Here is a 26,445-nt window from a genome sequence, read left to right as displayed (position 1 = left end):
ATATTATTGCACTATTATAGACACATTTAGGTTATCAGTTCATATTTTTTCTCATTGTTAAAATCATATTCAACAATAATCAATTCAACAAAGTTTCAATCTATAGCACTGAGTAAGATCGACAGGAAAATGATTATTATCAAAGCTACTCCATGGAGATAATTTTGTTCAAATCACTACCCATTTGCTTAATGTATTCATTTATCCTTAAGTTACTATTGTGCTAAATTCCTGTGCAAAAATATATCTATAAAATCATAATTGAACGTTTCTGGTTATACGATTTAAATTTAAATAAGAGTTTTAAACGTACGGTAATGACATATATTTCATGTTTCAAATACATTATTTTAACAGACAGTTAAATCACTGTCTTTGTACATCATGAGTAGTCATTACACCTGGTTTATCGTCACTGCACGGCATCCAAATTAAGTACATCCTACTGGAGGTCACACCTCGTTTCTGGTTGGGTTTGTGTTGTTTATACTTTACTTTCTGTGTTATGTTTTGTCTAACAACGATCCTCTTGTGGATTTGTCTTTTCTTTTTTTTTTTTGCCCTGGCGTTGTTAATCAATTTTCGTATTTGGCACAATTTTTTGGAATTTTGGATCCTCAATGCTCTTCAACTTTGTACGTGTTTGACACTTAAATATTTGAAATTAGCGTCACTGATGAGTCTTATGTAGACGAAACGCGAGTCTGGCGTACTAAATTATAATCCTGGTACCTTTGATAACTATTCGGCTGATGATTTTGAATGTTCCCGTGGTATCTTTTTTCTCTTCCTTTATCAATAAAAGGTTCAAAATGAATTTGTATTTAAAAATTTAAACATTTCAAATAAGATAACCGTATAGCTTTCATGTATGTATACTTACGTGACCATTCTGGTCGGAATAAAGCACACGCAAACACACTACGTACCGATCTGAGAGTCAATGCAGTAACTGAAACGCAACACAGTGTCCAATTTCACAGATTCGTAAAATTATGACGACTTTTCTCTGAATTTACACTTTTCAACTTCGTATTTTAACTTTTTCAAATTTTTTGTGAAGATCATTGGTGGGTCAATTGTAGACCGAACGTGCGTCTGGCGTTCAAAATGTTTATCTCGGTATCTATAATGAGTTTATTTAGTAATAAGACGTCATATCTAAGTGGATTAGAAAACATTGGCACAACTTTAACCAAAGTCATACTATTATGGTATAGATGACAGAAAAGAATGTTATCCAAGGCTGCATCTCGAATAAATAATGAACTTAAGGTGCGGTAGATTACTTTAAAATTGGATATTTGATTTCTCGTTGAGGAATCTGATAAGGATAACATTTGAACCAGCGAAGAATCAAAGTGTGTAATTAACATTTCTTTTATCTAAATTCAAATTGTTTCTAAGATATAAGTTTATGTATTTTAAGGTCTGAACTTTGAATAATACTCTTTAAATCATGGAATAAAACTAGAAGCATAATAAAGTAATCATTTAAAAAAAATAATACATTTAAGTGCAAATGCACAGACAAGGATATTATTTCAAGTATTAAAACCCGGCCTAATAAAATGTTTCCAGATCAATGCTTAATAAAGTAAATACGTATGTATTTCCGTTTTCAATTACAGAAGTGTATAAGGTAGTATATAGGTGAATTAACTTAAATACATTCTAGTAGCTACCGACACATAAAAAAAAAACCATCCACTTCAATAATGGGATCTGAGTTTAAATTTAAATGACAGAATAGGTCCATGAAAATTACCTTCCAATATTTTGTATTTTATTGTCCATCAATATTTTAATTGAGATAGGTAAGGATTATCTTTGTTGAATCAAGAAACCAAATAATTTGCGTAATTGACAAAACAAATTGGTATTTATATGAAACACTGGCGATTGGTTTATTAAAACTTGAATGTATTATATGTTTAAATGTAAAATGACAAAAATTCCTAACTCTGAAGAATATTCAAAAAGGAAAGACCGTAGTCAAATAGCAAAATCAAAATCTTAAACACTTCAAACGAATGGATAACAACTGTCGTATTCCCGACTTGGTCATGTTGGTATAGACATTTTCTCACGCAGAAAATAATGGATTAAAACTAGTTTTAAAGGTAGCGAAACCTCTCACTTGTATGAAAGTCGCATAAAATTCCACTATATTGACAACGATCTGTGAACAAAACAAAGAGACATAATAGGTAAAAATGTCATAAATATGAGTACTGCCAAATTTAGACTATGATTATTGAAAGGTGAATGTAATATGTGTTGAGGGAAAATTTATGTAGACGTGACGCACGTCGGGCGTATTAAGGCGTTGTCAGTTTATTTTCGATTTATGAGTTTGACTGTCCCTCTGGTATCCTTCGCCCCTCTCTCTTTTATAAACCTGGGAACTTTGATAGATAACTATTAATCGAACTTGAAACAACAAATAAATCACACTTGCGACAATACTTAGAGGTACTGAAAAAAAATTGAAAGTTACAGAGAGAAGTGTTGATGGTTTGGTCTGTTATAATTGTTGGTTGTATCTTGTTTAAGAAGCGTCCTGACTTTTTGCTTTTCCTTTGAAAAGCTTCACATTTTTGATTCGCATGTCTTTAATTAAAGTCTGGTATATATGATGAGTGTATTTTTATACTTTATATTTGTTTGCAGATTGTTAAATGGATTTCGATCCTATGCATTTTGTGTCGACTATCATATTCTGTGTTGGTGTGTTTCTCTATTATGTATGTTCATGTGTGTGTTTGTATGTCACGTAGTATTTTAGCGATATTGTTTTATTATTTTCATAAAGCAGGAGGTTTGGCATGCTATTAAACCAAGTTCAATCCATTATTTTCTTCCAAAGGCCTGTACCAAGACAGACGTACGACAATTGTTATCAAATATTTCGTTTCTATATGAGTTGGCGTTTCTTTTTTTTACACTTTGGTGTTCCTGGTGTTCCTTTGTTTTTCTCTTAAAGTTGATGTGTGTTTCCTCGATCTTGGTGTCTTAGCCAGATTTGTTTTCTCTTAATCGATTTATGACTTTTTAACACTGGTATACTACTGTTTCCTTTATCTATAGCCTTTGACATAAAGTTGTCTCACAGGCAATCATAACACATCTTGTTTATATTCTTTTTTATTTTCAGAGTGTTGTGCAATGAACTTTTAAAACTGCTGACTTTTTTACGTTGACTGACTAGGGTTTATTTTTAAATCCAATTTAATACATAATAATGTGTCAGCTTGAGATTCAGAGATATAGTATGTCATGTAATTTATGGTTTTAAATCTCATAGCAGATTTTAACAATATTGATATCAGAAAGTATAAGCTTTGAAAAGTGTTATTGTCATAAGTGTCGCACAAGTTAAATATTTAAAGGGTAATTTGATATAACTGCGATTTAAACCTAAAATAGAAGAAGTCAAAATACATATAATACCTAGTAATCGCAATACTGCTTAGTATCACTTTTCCTGAGGTTGTTTTTAGTGTTTTTTAAAACTTCCTGTTTCATCTGTTCAGCAATGGGAAATTTTGATTCTTTTTTATGAGAGTTAATTTTGTGAAATTTTTTAGGAAAAACATTAAACTAAATTCGGAAAAACGGTGATTTTTTAATGATAAAATGACCTGATAAAACCTGAAAAAGTTAGATTAAATCTGGTTTTATAGGTACTTAACCTTTCACTTGCATGACAGTCATATAGAATTCCATTATATTGACAACGATGTGTTAACAAAACAAAACGGTAAAAATGTCAAAATTAGAAGTACAGCAGTTAACATTGTATTTTAATCTTAATTACTATAAAAGCAAGTCAACAAAGAAACACAAAAAAACATATAGACAAAGCACTTTAACAAAAATGAAAAAAAAAGAATAAACAAATTTACCACAACACAATAACACAATGACGGACTGTACATGTACAAGAACAATGCCACGTGAAATGGAAATCATAAAAAATAGACTAAACAGTGAATGTCATATTTCTGAAGACAAATTTAAGAATAACATGCACGTTAATAAGATGAAAAACAATATCAGTACCCAGAATCTACACTTAAAGACCATCGTGTCAAATCATTCTCTACTATGTCAGTACAAAATAATTATGTATTTCCAAGGATACATTCACCCTGTTCAAATTTTGCGTAGTCATGTTTTAATGTTTTCATAATTGTAAAAGTTTAGAAAGATATTTGAATGGTGTCTTTTATAAATTATATTTACTTACCTTGAATTTTTCAATATTTAAATGTAGTAATATAAAATGTCATTTTTGTTTTTATACTATCTTTAAAACAAGATTATAAAGCTAGTCAAAAGAGCGCGAGCTAGTAAAGTCATTAATAATTGAATTATAACTCTTATCGTCAATTTGTATAGATACGTGTTTCCTGGAGTAAAATTGGAAACTTTAATAAAAAAAAAGAAAAGAAAAACATCTATTATCCGTAAAAAAGTTTGCAATAATTTTCGACAGTAAGAATGACTTCGCGTGAATTTCGCGGATAAAATTACAAATATTTACTTTAATCAGCATATTAATTGCGTACAAATTCAATTTTGTCTCACAAAACTGACCTTTGTGTTTTAATTTCCATATCTGGTAACAAAAGTCAATTTTGTATGCCAAATAAGTTTATGTGTCAAAATTGACACATAAACTAAAAGGAATTTTGTCTACAAAACTGAATTTTGTCATGACAACAGTGAATTTTGCATAACAAAATAATTTTTTTCATTACAAAATTGAAGTTTCCATAAAATAAGTCTGTATCACATAGTTTTGTAAGACAGAATTGAATTTTGTGGACACAAAATTTATTTTGATTACAAAAAGTTCGAGTCCCATTCGGCGCCCCGTAGACAGGACATTTTCAAGTAAATAATTAGGTAACAAAAGTAAAATCTGTGTTACAAAAATGAATTCTGTCTTAAAAAAGTAACTTTTGTCCACTGAAAGATAATTTTGTATGACAAATTTATAGTATACTGCAAAGTTTGTTAAACTGAACCCATTCTTGTTGAACAAAACTCACTATTGTCCGTACAAAAGTGAATTTCGAGTACCAAACCACAAGAGTCCCATTTGGCGCCATGTACTGTCCACTACAAATCGGCGATCCATTTTGTACAATGCAGAAAAGACCAGATCTACATGTGTATGTTACACAAGCCGTTTTGTACCAGCTGGTGTCAGCTGTTTCCGTTTCATATAGGTGGTAAGCTTTAAAAGTCGGTACATTGTATAGATATAAATACATCCAGATAATGAACAATATTCCAGTAAAATGAGTCCGATATTTTTTGCTTCTTTGCATATAAACAGATACATATTTTGAATAAGATTATCTGATTCATATCAGATAATAATATACTATTAATTGTTTCTCGTATTTATATTTAACACCCCTTTGTGTGCGTCACTTAGGGTCATTACGTTTTTGGTCGGTGCGTCCGTTCGTTCGTTCATTCGTCTATCCGTTCCATCGTTCGTCCACCTGTCCCGTTCCAGCTTACAGTTTTTGGTCTAGGTAGTCTTTGATGAAGTGGAAGTCCAATCAACCTAAAAGTTAGTACACATGATCCTTATGATATGATATGTTTCATTTTAATGCCAAATTAGAGTTTTGACCCCAATTTAAATGTTCACTGAACGTAGAAAATGATAGTGCGAGTGGGACATCCGTGTACTATGGACACATTTTTGTTTAGTATTTGGTTAGTTTTAAGTTAAACAAAGCTATGAAATACATGTTTTCTTTATACAAAACTTATTTGAATATCTATTAGTTGATGATTCATATTTTAATACTTCTCAGGGGCATAATCAATGTAGGTTTTGATAAACAAACAAAAAAATCATTAGTCTTGACCTTGATTATTGTAGGAATACATGTTCAAGGTATGAAAAAAAGATGATGTGACGTGTTTGTTATGCACTTTGAATAGACGTGTTAGAAAATAAGTCTCTACTAATTCGGGGGCAACAATCCAACAACAGGTTGTCCGTTTTGTCGGAAAATTTCAGGGTAGATAGATCTTGACCTTATGAACAATTTTACTCAATGTCAGATTTGATCTAAGTGCTTTGGTTTCAGAGATATTAGCCAAAATCAACATTTTACCCCTATGTTCTATTGTTAGCCATGGCGGCCATCTTAGATGGTTGGCCGGGTCATCAGACACATTTTTAAAACTAGATACCTAGTGAGGATTGTGGCCAAGTTTGGTTAAATTTGGCCACGTAGTTTTAGGGGAGAAGATTTTTGTAAAAGTTAACAACGACAGATGACGACGGACGACGGACGCCAAGTGTTGAGAATAGCTCACTTGGTCCTTTTTGGACTTAACAACACGAACTTAATTTTATCTCCTTTATTTGATTTATTTATCCATGGATGCATTCTACCTGAATTTTAAATAGATGATAACTTTAACTAAATCATACTTTCACATAATGGTATGATACACAGTAGTTATTCAAATGTACACTTGACTGGTTTAGGTTAGAATGTTTTCCGATTTAAATTTAGATTACTTGAAAAGAATACATTTTGTACGTCCGCTTGTTATTTGTGTAATCTTGTATACGTAGAACTCATAACACAAGGTATGTAATTTTTCTAGTCAAAATTTATCATATGAGAATCGAAATCTTAAATATATCTCGGAAAAACTATGTATTGATAAGTGTGTAAAAGTACTACAATTAGTGATATAAAATTGACTTCAAACGTTCAAAACAACAATGTCTTACGTTTCCTGTTGTTATATATGTAAGTTAGACCGCGGAATGATGTAAAGTTATAATTAAGTCAAAATACTCTCGAAATAAAAATAAAAGCAATTTCAGTATTGTATGTTAACTATATTAGGTTTATTCAGTTTATTTGCGTTTAATTTCTCAGAAAGCGGGAGGATATTTACCACTAATGAAAATTACATGAGCAATTTCCATCTATATTTATTTTAGTCTCTGGATTTGTATGCAACAGAGAGATCGAACACATCGTATATTTGGAATTAAAATTAGTATTTTTCCATTTCATTTCTTTTGACATGTTTGATATGACTTTTCTATATGAACATAGGAACTCTGCATTGTTGGAGGGTCACGTTATATTTTCTAAAAACTTAAACCAATGAATGCGATGTTAATAGTCTAGTTTAAATGAGTTATAATAAAGTGGCATCTCAAATAACACAAATATTCCTTAACAATTATTTTTACATGAGTGTATCCATGTATTTGATGTCACACATACATATATTGTTATATGTATTAATCGCTTTGATTATAAATAAGGAGAATCTTATTTGTTACAAAACATGGTTTGAGCTCGTTTTGCAAATTTAGGCATTTTGACGCCAAGGTAGTGGCCTGTTCAAGGTTTAGGACAGACTTGCTACAATTCCCTTTCTATTATTTTTCTCTTACTAATTTATATGTTTACTGATAAGTGCCAGCCTACTGATTGCCCTTGGCAGATGTCAGTATAATTGTAATATCCTAGTTATAGCAGTAAAACTGTTAAAGGGGCAAAATTAAAAAAAAAAGAAAAAACATAATTAGGAAGGGACATGTAGCAAGTCTAGGTTTATGGTGTTCGTAAAACATTCTCTATGTTACCTCAGTGGAACATTTGGAGAACATTCCTATCAAGAAATAATGCATTCGAAACGGATATAACAGTGATTGAGAAACGTCATTTGGGGCTGTGAATTGTGAGTAAGCGCGCTGTTAATGTTCTTGCATGGAAAAAAAACAGCAAATCAACAGAGCGTACGCAAACGTAGCATTAGAGAAAACAAATTCGGCGCAAAAGGACGTATTTTTGGCGTAAACGGAACTCTCCCTAAAGTTGTGACACCACTTTGAACTGGTTACAAAATTAGCGTACAAGTTGATTATATTGACAGTGCAGACTGTCACAATTGGAGAACAAGCTATACAAGCCCCTGCTGACATGAAGTAACATAATGTTTCACTATCTTTCGTTTAAGATGTAAATGCCCTACTGATTACATGTTAATGTTAAAAATATATTTAGTACTTTTTCGCCTTACAAAGTTGAAGCTGATTTTTATAATATTAAAAACAGAAAGAATTTGGGTGGGCTAGATTTTGCCCAGAATTAGTCTTCCGGTACAACAAGTGTCAATTTTGACGATTTTTTGTCCTATTTCTTGACCTGGAAGACCGAGGATGGACATAAGTATCCTACTGTAGTCTGCATATAGGGTGGACCCCAGTAACCCAATTAGCCACAACAGTTGAGAATGAAAACGAACTAGATTAAATAGTCTTAATTGTCTCATTGGCACTCACACCACATCTTCCTATATCTATCAATTGGGTAATTTGCACAAACCAATCAAGAATTTCCCGAACTTTGAGTTCAACTGGGCCTGAAACCGGATGTGGTCTTTGTCTATGTGTATTCTAAATTGAACAGTACGCAGTAGTTATGTACCTTTGGTTTTACATATTTGAGGAGATTTATGCCCCTCAACTTCGTATGCCAAACATTATAGGGAAAGCCAAAAAAGCCCATCTTTTTTCAGAATTCTATTTTCGAAGTTCGTTAATGAGCTCAAAATAAATATTTAACCTTTAACCTGATAAACATGACACTACATAGTTTAAGGTTGATATCATGTATTATATATATATATGTTTATTATCCTCCTTAAGGAGAGTATGGATATACAAGAACATAAACAAAATGTGGTATAATACAGAGTGTTAATAATGAGAATTTAAATAAACGATTTGAATAAAATAAAGAATAAATAAATATTTATATTAATAGATAATAAAATAGATCATTGATTAAATAGAATAGACAAGTAAATGTTCAGATGAATCGAAAAAATGTCTTTTAAGATATTTCAGTTGTAATAAATATCAAGTTAACTGTCATATTCCTTACATAACCTATATATAAATTTTACACCAGAGTGGGTGAAACTGTCTGCATCTGATTTTTCAAGAATGAAACATTTGTCACTATTACATGATAGCAGAGTTAGTGTCAAGTATATATCTTCCATAGCATGGAGCGTTGCGCTAAACTCAATGGGTCCAATATTAATCATATCTATCCAAAACAAGTCTCTTGTAGACGCTACACTACAACATTGTATTAAAATGTGCACAATTGCATTGTTATAGAAAAAACCACACTTATGACATACATTTGTAACAGTAACTCAGCATCAGGTTCGCTTGGTCTAACCAGGGCGCACAGAGATATGATAAATTTTGCTTAAAAGTTCAAAGATGGATACTGGCGCGATATTGTCAAAGCACGGTGTGGTTAAATATGAATTATGAATAAGTTTAAAATATTCAAAGTTATTGTCACTGTCTAGGCGTTGTTTAAGAACGTTCTCTTCATACTCATATACACGTTTTTTAACTATGATTTCCATTGCTTCTGCACAGGACAGTAACTTGTCAATATTCGTTTTTCAATATGACCTACTAAATCGTATTTCTAAATAATCAGGATGACATCATTCACAAAGCCAAAGTCATTATCATTCCATTTGTGGTAAAACAACAATAGTCTTGACATAAGGACTTTTACGGAAATTTCGGACCTTAAATTACAGTTCCGCATGTTAAGGATTCATATATTAGTTACTGATATTTATTTATTAATATAAAAAATGATTGGGTTTTTTAATATTTTCATTAAGGGGAAAATTCCACAACGGAATGTCATATATTACTAATCATGATTCAATTTGATGTTGAAAGTCTTTACAATAAAATGTCCCGTACGTTACATTCACAGTAGATTATCAAAATGATAAGGCGGACATGCTAATCTTACAGTCATTCCATTCATATTGTTTCTAGTTTCTCGTTTTATATATGTATATATTTATTTACCACTCGTCTAAACATCAACCCAACAATGTTAGATCTGTAAATCTGCTTTCGCAATTTTTTGTTCTTCTCTCGCCGGGATTCAAACACATGCTACTGAGTTATCGTGACACCAAATCGCCTGCACTGTAACCGGCGCGCTAGACCACACGACAACCTGAAATGAAAATGAAATTTCGGTGGCCGGGTGTTACCTTTCCACGTCAGTTTTAATTTAGCGTCGTACTACAGTTCATGATATATAAGGCATGAAGATGTTATTTTTACAGATCAGCTAAATTATTTATAGTAAAGGATCCTCCAAAATTAATGTAAGATACAGTCACAGAAATAATTATATTTATAAGTACGTCTAAATCAGTTGCAAATCTGCAACAGATTTCTCCATTGGATCAACAGCAGTGATGTTGATACATGGCTGTGTACATTCTGTATATACGCACAACTCGTCTAAACATCAACCCAACAATGTAACATCTGTAAATTTGCTTTCGCAATTTTTTTGTTCTTCCCTCGTCGGGATTCGAACCCAATCACGGCGAGGGAAAACCAAAATAATAAAACACTAGTTCTAGCTCATTGTGTTTATTAAACAAATAAATTTCAAAATCATTAGTGATCATTTGTCTATTTTCATATAAGGAAAAACACATTTATAATAACTAGTTGAACTTAATTGTAATCAGGGATTTTACCAAATCCCTAGCTCTATTTTCAGTGATTTTGTAAAATCCCTCACAATTTCAGGGATTTTACAAAACCACTGAAACTGTAAGTGATTTTACAAAATCACTGATAAGTCCAGTGATTTTAAAAAATCCCTGATTTTTTACAAATTCCTTGTAACATATATACATGGACTTGTTTAATTTGTTTAACACTAGTCGTATAAAGAATAAATATAATGTTCTCTCACTAATTAATACAAAACTTGGTGACTATGTCAAACGAATACATCCCATTGAACTAGATATTAAGGATACTACAGATACATTAAAGTCTGCCTTATAACTTACAGCTAGAAATTGACAATGAGGGTCGGTTGAAAATAAAACTTTACGACAAACTAGATGATTTCAGCTTCCCAAATGCAAACTTTCCATTTCTGTGTAGCAACATTCAAGCAGCACCTGCATGCAGAGTATAAATCTTCTAATTGGTACGATATTTCCTATCATGATTTTCTTGATTGAGGGTATCTACTCACAAGGAAGCTATTAAACCAATAGTTCCAACTGGTGAAGTCTGTAATTTTTTTTTAATTTTGTCATTTGTAAATTTTACAGACGCCATCTCGAGTTGGTTGACCGTTATGGAATAACCGTTTCACACATCATATCAGATATGTTCCTTATGTCCTAACTATAATACCTATCCCTTTTTACGAATGTGACCTACTGAGTTAAACTATTTAACGGATATATAATACCATAAGTAACATGACGGGTGCCACATGTGGAGCAGGATCTGCTTACCCATCCGGAGCACTTGAGATCACACACACCCCTCCTCTGTTATTAGTTTGGTTCATGTTGCTTAGTCTTCTGTTTTCTATGTTGTGTCTTCTATACTATAATTTGTATGTTTGTCTTTTTATTTTTAGCCATGGCGTTGTCAGTTTATTTTCAATCTATGAGTTTGACACTCCCTGTGATATCTTTTGTCCCTCTTGTAAGCACTTTATACCTTTCTGCCCGGTGTAAGTTTAGGCTCCGTGTTGAATTCCGTACTTTGACCTGTAATTGTGTACGTTTTATACATTGTGGCTTGGATAGATAGTCTCATTAACTAAAATTGTATTATATATGTAATTATAATAGTGTACTTTAGTTCAAGTACATTAACATTTTAAAGAACTGTTTTATACAATATTTATCAGACCTCTTTGTTGATTTCAGCAAGAAATAGCTTCACTTGTATATTCTTGGAAGAAAATAAAGCTGAAATGTTATTTGGTTTGATAATCCAGACCTCTGTTATGTTAACTGTTACAGCACAACGTAAGTTAATACTACCAGATGCAATGTATTATTTCTAATTATTCACCTGAATTCATTTATCTTCCATGTTAGAAGAAGCTTTCTACTTGCAGCTTATTGATAATTCATGATATATTTGAATAAACAAAAGACATGTACAAGTTGAATACATAAGCAAAATAAAGACAACACAAATGAAAATACCTGGTAAGGGCAAAATTTAGCTTTAGACAAAAGACAATATCTTAATCGTCCTTATTCAATCAAAGATCTGCAATCAAATCATAATCCTATATATAACGAAAACTTTAAAACATGCAATCTTCCAAAAGTTAAGCACCACCCGTGTCTGAACGTTGTCAAGCGATTGATTTATTAAATGCCGGTAGGAACACTAGAAGCATAGGTTACCATTTCAATCTTTATCACATCGTCATTGTCAGATTTTTACAACGTCATGTTACCACAGGTTCTGTTAATGGAAGACGAAGATCCAGAAGACCCCGTTCAACAACTATTGTGATGACAGACTGCTAATTGGTAGTGCTAAATCCAATCAATCTACTCCTACCACAGAACGTAGACACTTCTGTCCTCCAGGTAGTCGGGTTAGTGTTTCGATCATTGATCTGTCGAATTCATAGAGGAAACATTGGTGCACGTTTTGTTGTCAAGAGACATTTCCATACAGTCTGATACCGTATGATCAGGTTTCAAAAGGCTAATGACCATCAACGCTGGAACACGAGAAGCTGTCAAAATGTTCATTGGTCAGATTAGAGTCAGTTTCTTTTACAACCAATAGAGGGCAGAATACGAGTTTGGCGACGGAAAAAATATGACCAAAACTGCATTTTCACATTCGTTGCCGGTGGTGTTGCAATATGGGTTTATACTCATACTGGTGTAAGCTGGGTATGCATATTTTGCAGGGAAACATACAGACATACAGGGATTTGGTTCTTAGAAACATTGTAGTCTCTCATTTTGATAATCCGCCACTTGCGTGAAGACCATTGTACATGGACAACAACGCTAGACCACACAGGGCAAGGATTGTGACGAGTACAAAGAGCAAAAAGCCATTGGCACTGTCTTTTGGCCTTCAAAGTCTCCAGACATGAACCCAATGAACATGTCTGGAATGCCATTTACATAAATCTAAATCGTTAAGATCCAACTTTGCAATATTTTTAAGCGGGCCAATTGTTTATGAATGGAATGAATTTGCTCAACTAAAGTTAAGAGTATGAGACGCAGTGTTATGGAACTGTATCGGAAGAGAGGTGGTTACATATTCTGTTGACTCAAATATTGAAATTAAATTTGCCGAATATACCAAAAAATAATTATAGAGACATTTAATGATATTGGGTGATTAACAGTTGCAAAAAAACAAAATCACAATTAAATTTGAACTTAAATTCCATCAGATTTATGTAATTTTCATTATTTTTATGAACACAAAATTCAAATGCAAAGATTTTGCATAAGTGACCAGACTTAAGTGTATGGTTCGTTTATGTAATTTTCATTATTTTTATGAACACAAAATTCAAATGCAAAGATTTTGCATAAGTGACCAGACTTAAGTGTATGGTTCGTTTATTAGCAAAATTGCTACATGAATATTTTCTCTTTTTCGAGGATAAACTGGTGGTTTTTTTTAGATCGATGCAAGCAAAATAGGTTGTGCTTAACTTTTGGCGGACTGTATATAAGAAAACACAACTAATGACACAGTCTCTTACTTGGGACAAAAAAAAATGAAACGTGTCGTAGGGCTAGTTTTCCAAAATCTCAGCTCGCCTTCGTTTTTTTTAACCGGTTTGGTGTCTGACATATCTGCATTTCTATTCACAATAAAATAATTGACAGGTATGGATTTCAAAATAAACTAACGCTTTACTCCTGTTTACTTTAATGTCCTATATTTACAACTTGCTTGCTAATATTCTAAATTTTCTGTTCGTTCCTAAGATATATGAATAAAAAAAATGCAGGAGCACTTACCAGGTCAGATATGATTAAAGTAAAAATTTAGAATATATTAAACCTAAATAATTACCTGCCATTTAAACATTTCTACCGGTATATGTTCTTCTAAGATTGAATATGTTCTGAAATTAGAAAATTATAGATATCAAATTAATCATTTGTTTACTGTAAATACACGTTTGTGATCTTTTTTGTGCATTTCACAGATAACCTTACACCAACAGGCACAGCTACGCAAAGTTCGTCTTATCGGTGGGGATTTAAACCACGATATGCTATAAACCCACCTATTTCAAATAGTTTTTCAAGGCATATTTGTTCACACACATATCCTTCGGGCAGTACTACACCGGCTTGGTGGATGTTTGAGTTATCCTTCGATTCTGCATACATCACAGACATTATTATTTATTACAGAGTAGGTTGTAAGTATTATACACAAGATGTACATTGTACAAGTTAATTATAGATTGAATACTCTTTATATTTAAATATTCTAGACTTTTTTCAATTAAAATAACTTTGGGAGATTATCAACTTTATTGTAACATTGACTATGTATACAGACTTGTTTATTTGAACTCCGTAAAGCCAAACCAAAACAATTTATCCTGTAACGTGTACGGTCCTATGCAAATTATCTTTTGGTACGTACCGGTATTACGGGAAAAAAAGGATTGTTCAATTGACCCAAATAATTCATTTTTTCATTTGTGAACAGAACAACCGGCAACAATTTGGATACACTTCGACCAGTAAATACAGCTTCATTTTTGGTTAACCATACAGTTGCATTCTTCGTGTACGTCTGAAATGACAATGGTGGTGTTTATAAGTTTTCTTACGTTTACAATTATGATGAATTACTATTTCAGTCGCTTATCGGATGGATGGATTCAAATTATATGTTACCAACACAGCAACTATTCCACCCGACGGCTATTTATGTTATGAAGATCCTGATCCTGGATATCCAAACATCACTCAGACGATCCCATGTAATCATCTTGGAAAATATGTCATTTATTATGATACTTATGGCGATGACAAACAGGGACCGATTGTAGAGTTATGTTACGTTGCCATTAATGGTGGGCATAATATCATATAGACATGTATCATTAACTTCCTCTTACGATGTCGCGTTATTTATGCGTGGCTATACTTTATATGTTGGTCGATTGTCTCATTTCTTCACAGACTATTTGATATAAGCAAACTTCAAGTTAGCAAAAGGAAGCATTTAGCTAAATTTAAAACAAAACTATAAATTCATATAAAAAAAGGAAAATCACAAAAAAAACTGAACTCCGAGGAAAATTCAAAACGGAAAGTCCCTAATGAAGTGGCAAAATCAAAGGATAAAACACATCAAACGAATGGACAACAACTGTCATATTTCTCACTTAATACAGACATTTTCAAAAGTAAGAAAATGGTGGTTTGAACCTGGTTTGATAGCGTTAAACCTCTGACTTTGATGACAGTCGCATCAAATTTCGTTATTTTTACAACGATGCGTAAACAAAACAGGCATCATTAGTAAAATAGTCAAAATATAATTGAACTTCGTGATCTTCTCGATTTGAACTACATTTATGTTATTCCTGTTTATCTGATTATCCTTTCCACATAAAATCTTGGTCATTAGGTAAAAAATAAATTTTAAAAAGTGTTAGTGATGATATTTAATAACCAGTAAACGAGTTTCACTAATATATTTTACTTCAGTTTTGTTCTATTAAAACATATATCATTGTGAAGTATTAAAAAAAGTTTCAATTAACCACAATGATCATACAAAATATGGTTCTCTTCAGGTTGTCAAAAGACCTTTTGGGGAATTAATTGTGAAACACCTTGTGACGAACATTGTGTAGAGCGTCATTGCTACCCTGGAAATGGTTCTTGTGTACTGGGATGTATTGGGAACTGTTTAAATGGTAATTGTAAAACAGATAGTGCAATTTGTATCGACGGTTGTAAGACAGGGTGGACCGGAACCCATTGTAACAAATGTAAGTATTGTTTTCTATAATCATAATATACAAACTAGCAAAATTTGTACGAAACTCAAAAGTAACAAACACCTTGTTTTAATAGTTTAATAGTTGATTTCAAATTGGAAGCAATTCAGCTTATAAGTATATCATAAATCTATACGTATATCATTACAAAACAGTTTCAATACAATCGTAGGTAAGGCTACAGAGCATACATCATTCAAAGGATTGTCCTGAAAATGTATGGCGTTTTTCAAATATTTATTAAATTAGACAATTCTAAAAATCATTATTTGATGACAATAACTGAACTAATTTAAATACAGATGCATTTGTATGATAATAGTTATCAAAGTACCAGGATTATAATTTTGAACGCCAGACGCGATTTTCGTCTACATAAGACTCATCAGTGACGCTCATATCAACATATTTATAAAGCCAAACAAGTACAAATTTGATCATTGAGGATACAAAATTGTCAAAAAGTTGTGCCAAATACGGCTAAGGTAATCTATTTCTGGGATAAGAAAATCCTTGGTTTTTGGAAAAATTCAAACTTTTGTAAAGGCATGAAACGGGAAATATATAAAAAAACAAAACAAAAAAAAAACAACATAATATTGATATTCATGTCAACACAAACACGTCCACCAGCAGTGGCATCGACATTTTAATATACAATTTTCTTATTTTATCATATTTTGGACATTTCATAATACAATGAAATTCAACCTCGATTTTACCATGGTTACATACAATAAAAAGTCTCTTATTTCATACTCTTTTTAAGAATCTACAATATTCAAAATGTTGGATTGGTGGCCGAGTGTTCTATTATAGTTCGTTTCTGTGTGTGTTACATTTTAACGTTGCGTCGTTTGTTTTCTCTTTATTTTGATTGTGAATTCACATTGCGATAAGACGTGTCACGGTACTTGTCTATCCCAAATTCATGTATTTGGTTTTGATGTTATATTTGTTATTCTCGTGGGATTTTGTCTGATGCTCGGTCCGTTTCTGTGTGTGTTACATTTTAGTGTTATGTCGTTGTTCTCCTCTTATATTTTATGCGTTTCCCTCGGGTTTAGTTTGTTACCCCGATTTTGTTTTTGTCCATGGATTTATGAGTTTTGAACAGCGGTATACTACTGTTGCCTTTCTTTATCTAAGAAGTTATTACTAAAATCACTAGCCAGTCAACACTGAGGTTGTAAGTTCGAACCCCGCTCATGCGGGTGCACTCGACTCTCATCTTAATTGAATAGGATTGTTAGTTTTTCTATCGAAGGTACTGGGTAGTTTTCTCCGGGGAATCCGGCTCCCTTCAAGAAAAAAAAACTGGCCGCCACGAGTTAGCATTAAAGCAGGGCTTAAAAGTGGCATCAAAACAACAAAAATGAAAGATGGATGATGGTATGGACATTTCATATAATTTTTCATATTATTAAATTGAGAATGGAAATGGGGGATGTATCAAAGAGACAACAGCCCGACCATAGCAAAAACAACAGCAGAAGGTCACAAACAGGTCTTCAATATATCGAAAAATTCCCGCACCCGCGGGCGTCCTTCAGCTGGCCCCTAAACATATATATACTAGTTCATTGATAATGAACGCCATACTAATTTCCAAATTGTACACAAGAAACTAAAATTAAAATAATACAAGACTAACAAAGACCAGAGGCTCCTGACTTGGGACAGGCGGAAAAATGCGGCGGGGTTAAAAATGTTTATCAGATCTCAACCCCCCCCCCCTATACCTCTAGCCAATGTAGAAAAGTAAACGCATAACAATACGTACATTTAAAATTCAATTCAAAAGAAGTCCGAGTCTGATGTCAGAAGATGTAACCAAAGAAAATAAACAAAATGACAATTATACATAAATAACAACAGACTACTAGCAGTTAACTGACATGCCAGTTCCAGACTTCAATTAAACTGATTAAAAGATATCAGGCACAATCCTTCCCGTTAGGGGTTTAGTATCATACCATCATAACATATATGAGAAGAACATAACCCGTGTCATGCCAACAACTGGTTTTTAAATAAATGTGTTTATTTCCGATGCAAAGACCCTATAAGTGAATCAATATTAACGCCAAAATATGCAATCTTTAATGACCTGACAACTGTATCGCAACTATATCCCTTCTTAATAAGTCTATTTAAAGGTTTTGTTAGTTTCTGTGGTGAATACTGACATTTTTGTGCTTTATAAAGAATATTTCCATAAAAAATGCATGTGAAATACCTAAACGTATAAGAAGTCTGCATGTTGAGCTATATTTACGAATGATGTCCTTATATCGATGATAACATTTAGTAAACGTTTTGACTAGTTTGTGATATCGAAAACCCTGGTGTAATAATTTTTCAGTAATACATAAATTTCTCTCGTTAAAATCTAAAACATTGGTACATACACGAGCGAATCGTACAAGTTGAGATATATAAACACCGTAAGATGGTGACAAGAAAACGTCACCATCTAAAAATAGATAATTAACGATAGGAAATGAAAAATCAACTCTTTTATCATAAATTTTAGTATCAAGCTTTCCGTTAGTGATATAGATATCAAGATCGAGGAAAGGGCAGTGGTCATTGTTAGTATTAGCTTTATTTAAAGTAAGTTCAACAGGATAAATTTCTTTAGTATACATACTGAAATCGTCATTATTGAGAGCCAAAATGTCATCCAAATATCTAAAAGTATTATTAAATTTGTTTATCAGATGTTGTTTAGATGGGTCTTTGCTGATTTTTGTCATAAATTGTAACTCATAGCCATACAAAAACAGGTCCGCAATAAGTGGTGCACAGTTAGTTCCCAACGGAATTCCGATAACCTGACGATATACGGAATCTCCAAAGCGAACAAAAATGTTATCTAGTAAAAATTCAAGGGCATATATAGTATCAAAGCATGCCCAATTGACATAGTTTTTTGTTTATTGCTACTAAAAAATGACCTAAAAGAGTTTGAACATATATATTCACATTCTGACTTCTTAAATGCCCATTTAATTAGGTGGGTGATTTTTTTCTTAATGAGAATGTGAGGCAATGTGGTATACAGGGTAGAAAAATAAAAAAACATGTTATGTTCACATACACATGCTTTGTTTATATATATACTTTTACAAAAAGTATTAAGGTAAAGGGTATTATATCCACATATTGGTATTATAAAAGTACGACTGTATATTGCAGCATGTAGTACTGGTAGATATGGTAAAGACTGTCTTGAGGAATGTTCAGAAAACTGTTTGAATCCACCATGTAATCATGTGACTGGAGAATGCATCAGTGGATGCAATAATGGATGGCTGGGATTCAATTGTTCACAAAGTATGTTTCTTTTTTCCGATCAAGTATTCAATTTTTGTATTACTTAAAACCATAACTTATGATAATGAGATGAATGCATTATATGACATTGTCTATAAATGTAAGTATTAATGGACATCCGTTATGATCAATATTTCACTAATTATTCTATGAGGCGATTCAATCATAATGCATTATTTCATTATTGAAGATATATGCAGTCCAAGTAATTTATTTCATTTAAGGTAATTGCAAAATTTATTTCAAAGTAATCTTTGCAGAAAACATATGTGTAAAAAAAAACACATTTTTATTTGAAGTATACTTTACTTTGAAATTTAGTACCATGTTTTGAGCAAATACTGTTCTTATTATATATGTACAGAGTTTATGTTTTAACCATTTTTCAGAATGTCCTAATGGTCAATTTGGAATACTCTGTTCAAAGTTTTGTAATGGGTGTATTTTGTAATGGGTGTATTTCGAATATGTGTAATCATGTCGATGGTTTATGTGAAAACATAACGGTCTGTAACCCTGGATATAAATACGAGAAATATTGCAAACAAGGTATGTAGATTGCAAAATCAAAATTGTACATTTACCTGATCAATTCACCAACGAAATAGTGATTTATTTCAGAAAAAAAGATACAGAGTGTTTATGACCGTTTTACGCTCGGATGTCATTGAATAGTATAAAGGTACCAATTTAACAAGATGAGCATTTCGAACGTTGTGGTCTCCTCAGTAGTGTGTGAAATTGAAAAAACTAATGTTGATTAATTTATATAATAAAAGAAGCCTTACAACACAATACCAAACATCGAACTGGCATATAAAATTCGATGGTTAATCAATTGTATACAAGTTAAACTATACAAATACTGTTACTATCATGCATTCAATTTAAAAAAGGTTGGACAAATCATTTTAAACAGATGTAATTATTATAATCGTTTGCAATGTTGTTCATAATTAAGGCTTTTAATATTGACAGAGGAATTATTTTCAGTTTTTTTTTATTCTGTAACTCATATGTTCCCCTCCCCCCAATTCATCATAGCAAGTTTTTTTTAATGATCCTGCAATTTATTTAAGATCATGGGTATTGGAGACTACTTTTCCCTAACAACAATTTATATCTATTATACAAAGTCATCTCGAAATAACAACGTTTTTCTACTTAGTTTAATTAAGGAACTTATCTAAATAAATGCAACAGCCTGTTCGAAAATCATAAATCGATTGAGAGAAAACAAATCCGGGTTACAAACTAAATCCGAGGGAAACACATCAACTATAAGAGGAAAACAACAAAACAACAGAAACACAAAAGTCCAACAAAAAAACAAACGATACGATAATGCACATAGAAACGAACTATAAGATTACAACTGCCATTTTTGTGACTTGGTACAGGTCATTTTAAGAAACAATTGTGGGTCGAACCTGGTTTTGTGGCTAGCCAAACCTCACCCTGTATGGCAATGTTAAATATAACACTAACAGGACAGCATGACATGACAGAACTAATACTATTTACCCCAAAAGTAGAACGTGGTTTTTGGCATTGTTATGAATGTTATGGTTTCGGTAAGTGAAAATTACTTCATTGCTGATATAAAAAAAACTCTAAGTATAAGGAAATCCATGTTGACTATGTCATTAATTTCATTTTATTAGCTAGTACATCTTACATTGATTTACGAGTCCAACTATCTGTTTTACAGTCTAGGGCGAGGGCATTTTTCTGGACCAAGAATATCATATGCTATACAAATCTATCATTTATATTTGACTACTGTTTTTTTCGTCCATCAGAATGTGACAATTGGTATTTTGGTAAAAATTGTTCAATGGAATGTAACTGTTTAGCCGAACCATGCAACAAAGTAGACGGAAAATGTCAACTTGGAGGTTGTAAAGAAGGATGGCATGGTGAATCGTGTAATCAACGTAGGTAGCTAAATTTTTGTTGGATTATTTATAAGCTGTCATATTCCTAAGTTGGTGCAGGTGTTTTCGTACGCAGGAAAAAAGTTAAACCTTGTTTTCTAGGTAGCTAAACCTCTCACTAGTATATGATAGTCGCCTAAAATTCCATCGCATTAACAACGATTTGTAAACAAAACAAACGGAAATAATAGGTTAAAGTGTCAATATAGGGGTAAGGCATTCAACATTGTATAATAAACCAATTCTTGATATTCAACTAAGGTACTTTTGGATTTATGATCGAATTTACTGTTATGAATAAGATTCCATATACTTTGCATGAACTACTAGTTCATTTCAAAAACCAAATATCTCTTCTGATCTTTGAAGTTTAAATTGTAGATGATATGTATTTTTTTCTGTACATAACAACCTACATGTAACAAGTAAACTAGTGGACGCCATATGTGAATATATATCACAAATTTTCAAATTTCCGATCTATTCATATTATTTATTGAAAAAAGAAAGATTTCGATTGTGTTTTCAGACGTATGACATAGAAAGCCATGTGGTCTTTTAAAGAACAAAACTCATGATATTAAAATCTTATATAACGAACATTTCAGCATGTATTGAGGGTCATTTTGGACGAAACTGTAATCGTTCATGTGATGGATGTATATCAAATAGATGTGAAACCACTGGTGGATTATGTTTTAACACCACTGGTTGTGAACCTGGTTATTACTTCGAGGAATACTGCAACAACAGTACGTACATAATGGGATCATATTTTGTCTTTTCTGCAACTTTTTTTATTGTAATTATTATCGACTCTTTTAATGTCGAATGGCTTTGTTTGTAAGACATTTTATTTTCCCAAGTTGCATAGGAAAAGGATGATAAATTCTCAGACGTTTGTTTATGTTGGTTTTTTTAATCATTGTATTTTTTTCTTTTTGGAGTAATAAACATGCTTTTCTGTTATTTCCATAAACTAGGATGTAAATACGATTTCAACCAATTTTCATTTAAAATAATTCAAAATAGAAAGATTACTAAACGAGACGCACTGCGGCTAGTTTCTAAGATTGTTCGGAAACATGTTAAAAAATCATCCTTCATAATAACAGAAAAAAACATTGGACCAATAAATTGACATATTACTTTTAAAATATGTGTATATAGATGAAATAAGATGATAACTTTATATACTTTCTGATACTTTTAAAAAGACTTAATGAAAAACTCAACTTTGAAAATAATAGATCGAGCGACACGAACCCATTCAAAAATCGGGATTGATCACTGAAGCCCCACTTAACATGTGAAAACCGTTGTGTTGCTCATTTTAGAACGTACCAGGTTATAAGTCGTAATCGAAAGGTCAAATTTGAGGGAATTGAAATGGGAATATGGTTACAAAGGTTGGGACACATACGTCGTCATCTGTGAAACAGATTTTCCACACCGGTCAAACAACTCGTGAAAGTGTCCATCAAATTTCCAAAGTGCAGATTGTTCCCAGAATAGACCACTTTCGAGTTCATCCGTCACCGGCAAAAACTCGTCAATTATGCACGCCTTTATGACGTCACTTACCAGATAGAGGGGCTCGCCTGTATCCCTGCACTATTTACGTTCATCAAGCGTCTTAGTGATCGTCTTTGTGCAGGATAACCTAGAAATAACGGTTGCTCTGTAGGTACTTACTGACAATTCCCTAATGACAGCAGTGTTGATTGTCAATTTTGAGAATTCAATTTGCCGAATAATTCGTACAATATAGAATTATAGTTTTCCAACCACTCGCTCAACATTGGAAGGAAGTGACGACGCCCCTAAACGCAAAAATGACGGTGATAAAGGCGCGTATAATTGACGAGTTTTTTCCGGTGACGGATGAACTCGAAAGTGGTCTATTCTATCTCCTTCATATCAGCAAGACGAAGGCAACAATAGAATAAAGTTAACATGAAGAGCAGAATGAACCATTAGAGATATATGAACGCAATAATATGTCGCGGTCGTTATTTTGCATCATTAAACGTTGAATCATACTTTAATAAAATTTCTATTTTATAGCCTGCGATGATTGGTATTTTGGGACAAACTGTTCAAACAAATGTCATTGTTTGACTGGGCCATGCAGCTGGTTTACAGAAAAGTGTCCAGATGGGGGCTGTAAAAAGGGGTGGCATGGAGAATCATGTGAAAAAGGTAGAAAATTGTTTTTCATGTTTTCGACATAACAATTATATTTATTTTAAATCGCAGTCATTCACCATTGTTTGTCGTTGACCTGACATACTATTCGAATTATAATCGAAATTGCTGTCACGAATAATGACATATGTATCACATATTGACTTTGAGCTGCTGATTCTAGATATCATCCGATTTTATCGTAATTCAACATTGAACCGACATGGCATTTCAACTCAACAAGACACGTGTATGCCATTATTTAAGTAAAACGGGTATAAAATGATCTAAATCATTGATAGTCATATGTATGAATAATTTGTTCAAATTTACTTCGAACGAACAAAGAATGATTTTGAACATAAGGTAATAACAGAGAGTTGGTCTACTTTCACTTCCGATAATTTGAAATAAAAACTATTTTAGTCTAATATAACGAACATTTCAGCATGTATTGAGGGTCATTTTGGACGAAACTGTAATCGTTCATGTGATGGATGTATATCAAATAGATGTGAAGCCACTGATGGATTATGTTTTAACACCACTGGTTGTGAACCTGGTTATTACTTGGAGGACTACTGCAACAAAAGTACGTACAAAACTGGAATATACTTTTTTCTGTCCAACTTTTCTTAATGTCAGTATATCGACTCTTTTTATGTCGAATAACTTTGTTTGTTAGACATTTCACTTTCTCGAATAGCATAGGAAAACGATAATAAATTTGAAGACATTTGTCTATGTGTTATTTACAATCATCTGTTGTTTTCTTTTTCGGAATAATAAACATGCATTGCAACTATTTCCACAAATAAGGTATGCAATGTTAATACGATTTCATAACCCGAAACTAAATCGTACTAAATATGATAAATATATTGTTGTTTAAATTAAGATATCTGATTTCACCACATAATTCATTGTTCCTGATGAACATATGTTGATGCCTTTCAACAGTTCCTCATATGATTAACTTAAAATACAAAATAATTCAAAATAGAAAGATTACTAGACGAGAGGCACTGTAGCTAGATTTTTTTTTATAGAAGATTGATTGGAAACATGTTACAAAATTATCGATCATCAAAACAGAACACATTGGATCAATAAATCGACAGATTACATTTAAACATGTGTGTATATAGATAGAATTAGATAACTTTTTATACTACATGATACGTCAAAAAGACTTAATAAAAAAACACAACATAGAAAAAAAGGCACAGCACAACGAACCACACCAAAAACCGAGAACGATCACAAAACACCCTATATTGTTAGCAGATCCCGCTTTACTCCACATTTTAAAACCGTTGTGTTGATCATCTTCATATCAGCAAATAAGAGGCAACAGTAGATTATCAGACATTTAAAGTGTTCAAATGTTTAAACATATTACACCAATGGAAATCATCTGTCGTATTCCCAACTAGCCTTACTAGGTAGTTACAAGTATAACTTGTGCAGTGTCGATTTATATTCGTTCATCTTAATAATCAGATTGAACACAAAAACACCGCTCTTAAATAGATGCGTATAAAGTAAACTTGCAAGAGCATATAAACCATATGAGATATGAGATATATAAACTCAATACTATGTTGCAATGTGTATTTTGAATATCTGTTGTACCATTGATATACGTTAATAAAATTTCTATTTTATAGCCTGCGATGATTTGTATTTTGGTTCTAACTGTTCAAGAAAATGTAATTGTTTGACTGGACCATGCAACTGGTTTACAGGAAAGTGTCCAGAAGGTGGTTGTGAAAAAGGATGGCAAGGCGAATCATGTGAGGAAGGTATGCGATTAGTTTTCATGTTTCGGCTTAAGAATTATATTCATTCTATATCAAAGTATAAACCATTGTTTGTCGTTCTTTACTGTCTGTCATAAATCGAGTCAATAAGGTACCACACATCGAGTATGAATAGATAATTCCAAATATCTCCTCCGATGTTTATCGTTATATAATATTGTAGACGACATGCATTTCAACTAAGCGACATAAGAGTGTGCTATTCTTAAATATTTACTCCGACAAAACGAAGAATGATTTCAAACGAGTATTCAAACTTATAATGTGAAAACAAAGAAGTTAGTCTACTTTGACTTAAAACAGATTGAATACATACTATATTAGTCTTATATAACGAACATTTCAGCATGTATTGAGGGTCATTTTGGACGAAACTGTAATCGTTCATGTGATGGATGTATATCAAATAGATGTGAAGCCACTGATGGATTATGTTTTAACACCACTGGTTGTGAACCTGGTTATCAGTTTGATGAATATTGCAACAAACGTACGTACATGTATATTATAGATCATTTTGTAGAATTTTTTGTTTTAATGCAATTCAACTTCGTACATGTATTTGATTTAACCTTATCAACGTTTTGATTTTAGCGCCACTGATGTGTTTGTTGTAGACACTTCGCGAGTCTAGAAAGATACATTGTAAGCTTTATATGTTTTTTTTATATACATCTTTCTTTTACGTCTCCCTGTATGAAAGTACATCCACCTGTTGTTTTTTCCTTTTCCATTCTGATACAGTAACTCTTTTAATTTTTTCGAAAGGGTCGAGAAAAATCAGAATCAATTTTCAGATTTTTGTTTTTGTTCAACGGTTTTAATTGTTATTTTCTGAATTAAAAAAAAACGCTGTGTATCCATTCCCTATTCAAATAGGACTATCTTATATGAATACTTTTAAACAGACTTTTTAAGAAGGAATATAGCTACGATACTGTTGTCAGGTCATTACATATTGCATATTTTGGCTTTAATATTGATTCACTTATAGGGTCTTTGCATCGGAATTAAACATATATATTCTAAAACCAATTGGCATGACACGGGTTATGTTCTTCTCATATATATTTAATGATGGCATAATATTAAACCCCTAACGGGAGTGATTGTGCTTGATATTCATATGATGAAGACATCTTTCAATCAATTTAATTGAGGTCTAGATTTGGAGCTGGCATGACTATAACTGCTAGTAGTTCTTTGTTAATTTATGTATTATTGTCTTTTGTT

The 26,445-nt window shown here is 32.2% G+C and overlaps 2 protein-coding genes across 2 annotated transcripts in view; both read left to right on the top strand.

Moving 5' to 3' along the window:
• The first annotated feature begins 11,843 nt into the window (after positions 1 to 11,843).
• Positions 11,844 to 19,716, top strand: LOC143044685 (uncharacterized). Its single transcript, XM_076217162.1, has 6 exons — positions 11,844 to 11,922; positions 14,106 to 14,324; positions 14,775 to 14,990; positions 15,720 to 15,917; positions 19,128 to 19,265; positions 19,655 to 19,716. The coding sequence occupies exons 1-6, from the start codon at positions 11,868 to 11,870 to the stop codon at positions 19,714 to 19,716; spliced, it is 888 nt and encodes a 295-aa protein (XP_076073277.1). The 5' UTR covers positions 11,844 to 11,867.
• LOC143043682 (receptor-type tyrosine-protein phosphatase epsilon-like) overlaps positions 19,715 to 26,445 on the top strand; it is a 28,352-nt gene continuing 21,621 nt past the window's right edge. Inside the window, exons 1-7 of the mRNA XM_076216058.1 lie at positions 19,715 to 19,814; positions 21,068 to 21,202; positions 21,811 to 21,954; positions 23,270 to 23,404; positions 23,838 to 23,981; positions 25,060 to 25,194; positions 25,559 to 25,702. Coding sequence (XP_076072173.1) covers positions 19,733 to 19,814; positions 21,068 to 21,202; positions 21,811 to 21,954; positions 23,270 to 23,404; positions 23,838 to 23,981; positions 25,060 to 25,194; positions 25,559 to 25,702 — 919 coding nt within the window. The 5' untranslated portion in view covers positions 19,715 to 19,732. The remainder of the gene's footprint in view (positions 19,815 to 21,067; positions 21,203 to 21,810; positions 21,955 to 23,269; positions 23,405 to 23,837; positions 23,982 to 25,059; positions 25,195 to 25,558; positions 25,703 to 26,445) is intronic.

The sequence above is a fragment of the Mytilus galloprovincialis genome, chromosome 1 (genome assembly GCF_965363235.1).
Source record: "Mytilus galloprovincialis chromosome 1, xbMytGall1.hap1.1, whole genome shotgun sequence".
In the NCBI taxonomy this organism is placed as follows: Eukaryota; Metazoa; Mollusca; class Bivalvia; order Mytilida; family Mytilidae; genus Mytilus; species Mytilus galloprovincialis.
Note: the sequence above shows the minus strand (reverse complement) of the source record. Positions and strands in the feature narration are given on the sequence as shown.

Bases quoted from the DNA above. Each gene is read 5' to 3' on its own strand.
- LOC143044685 (XM_076217162.1), top strand. From the start codon at position 11,868: ATGTTATTTGGTTTGATAATCCAGACCTCTGTTATGTTAACTGTTACA. The intron at 14,325-14,774 runs GTAAGTATTATA...TTACTATTTCAG, and splicing joins TATTTATTACAGAGTAGGTT to TCGCTTATCGGATGGATGGA. The intron at 14,991-15,719 runs GTGGGCATAATA...GGTTCTCTTCAG, and splicing joins ATGTTACGTTGCCATTAATG to GTTGTCAAAAGACCTTTTGG.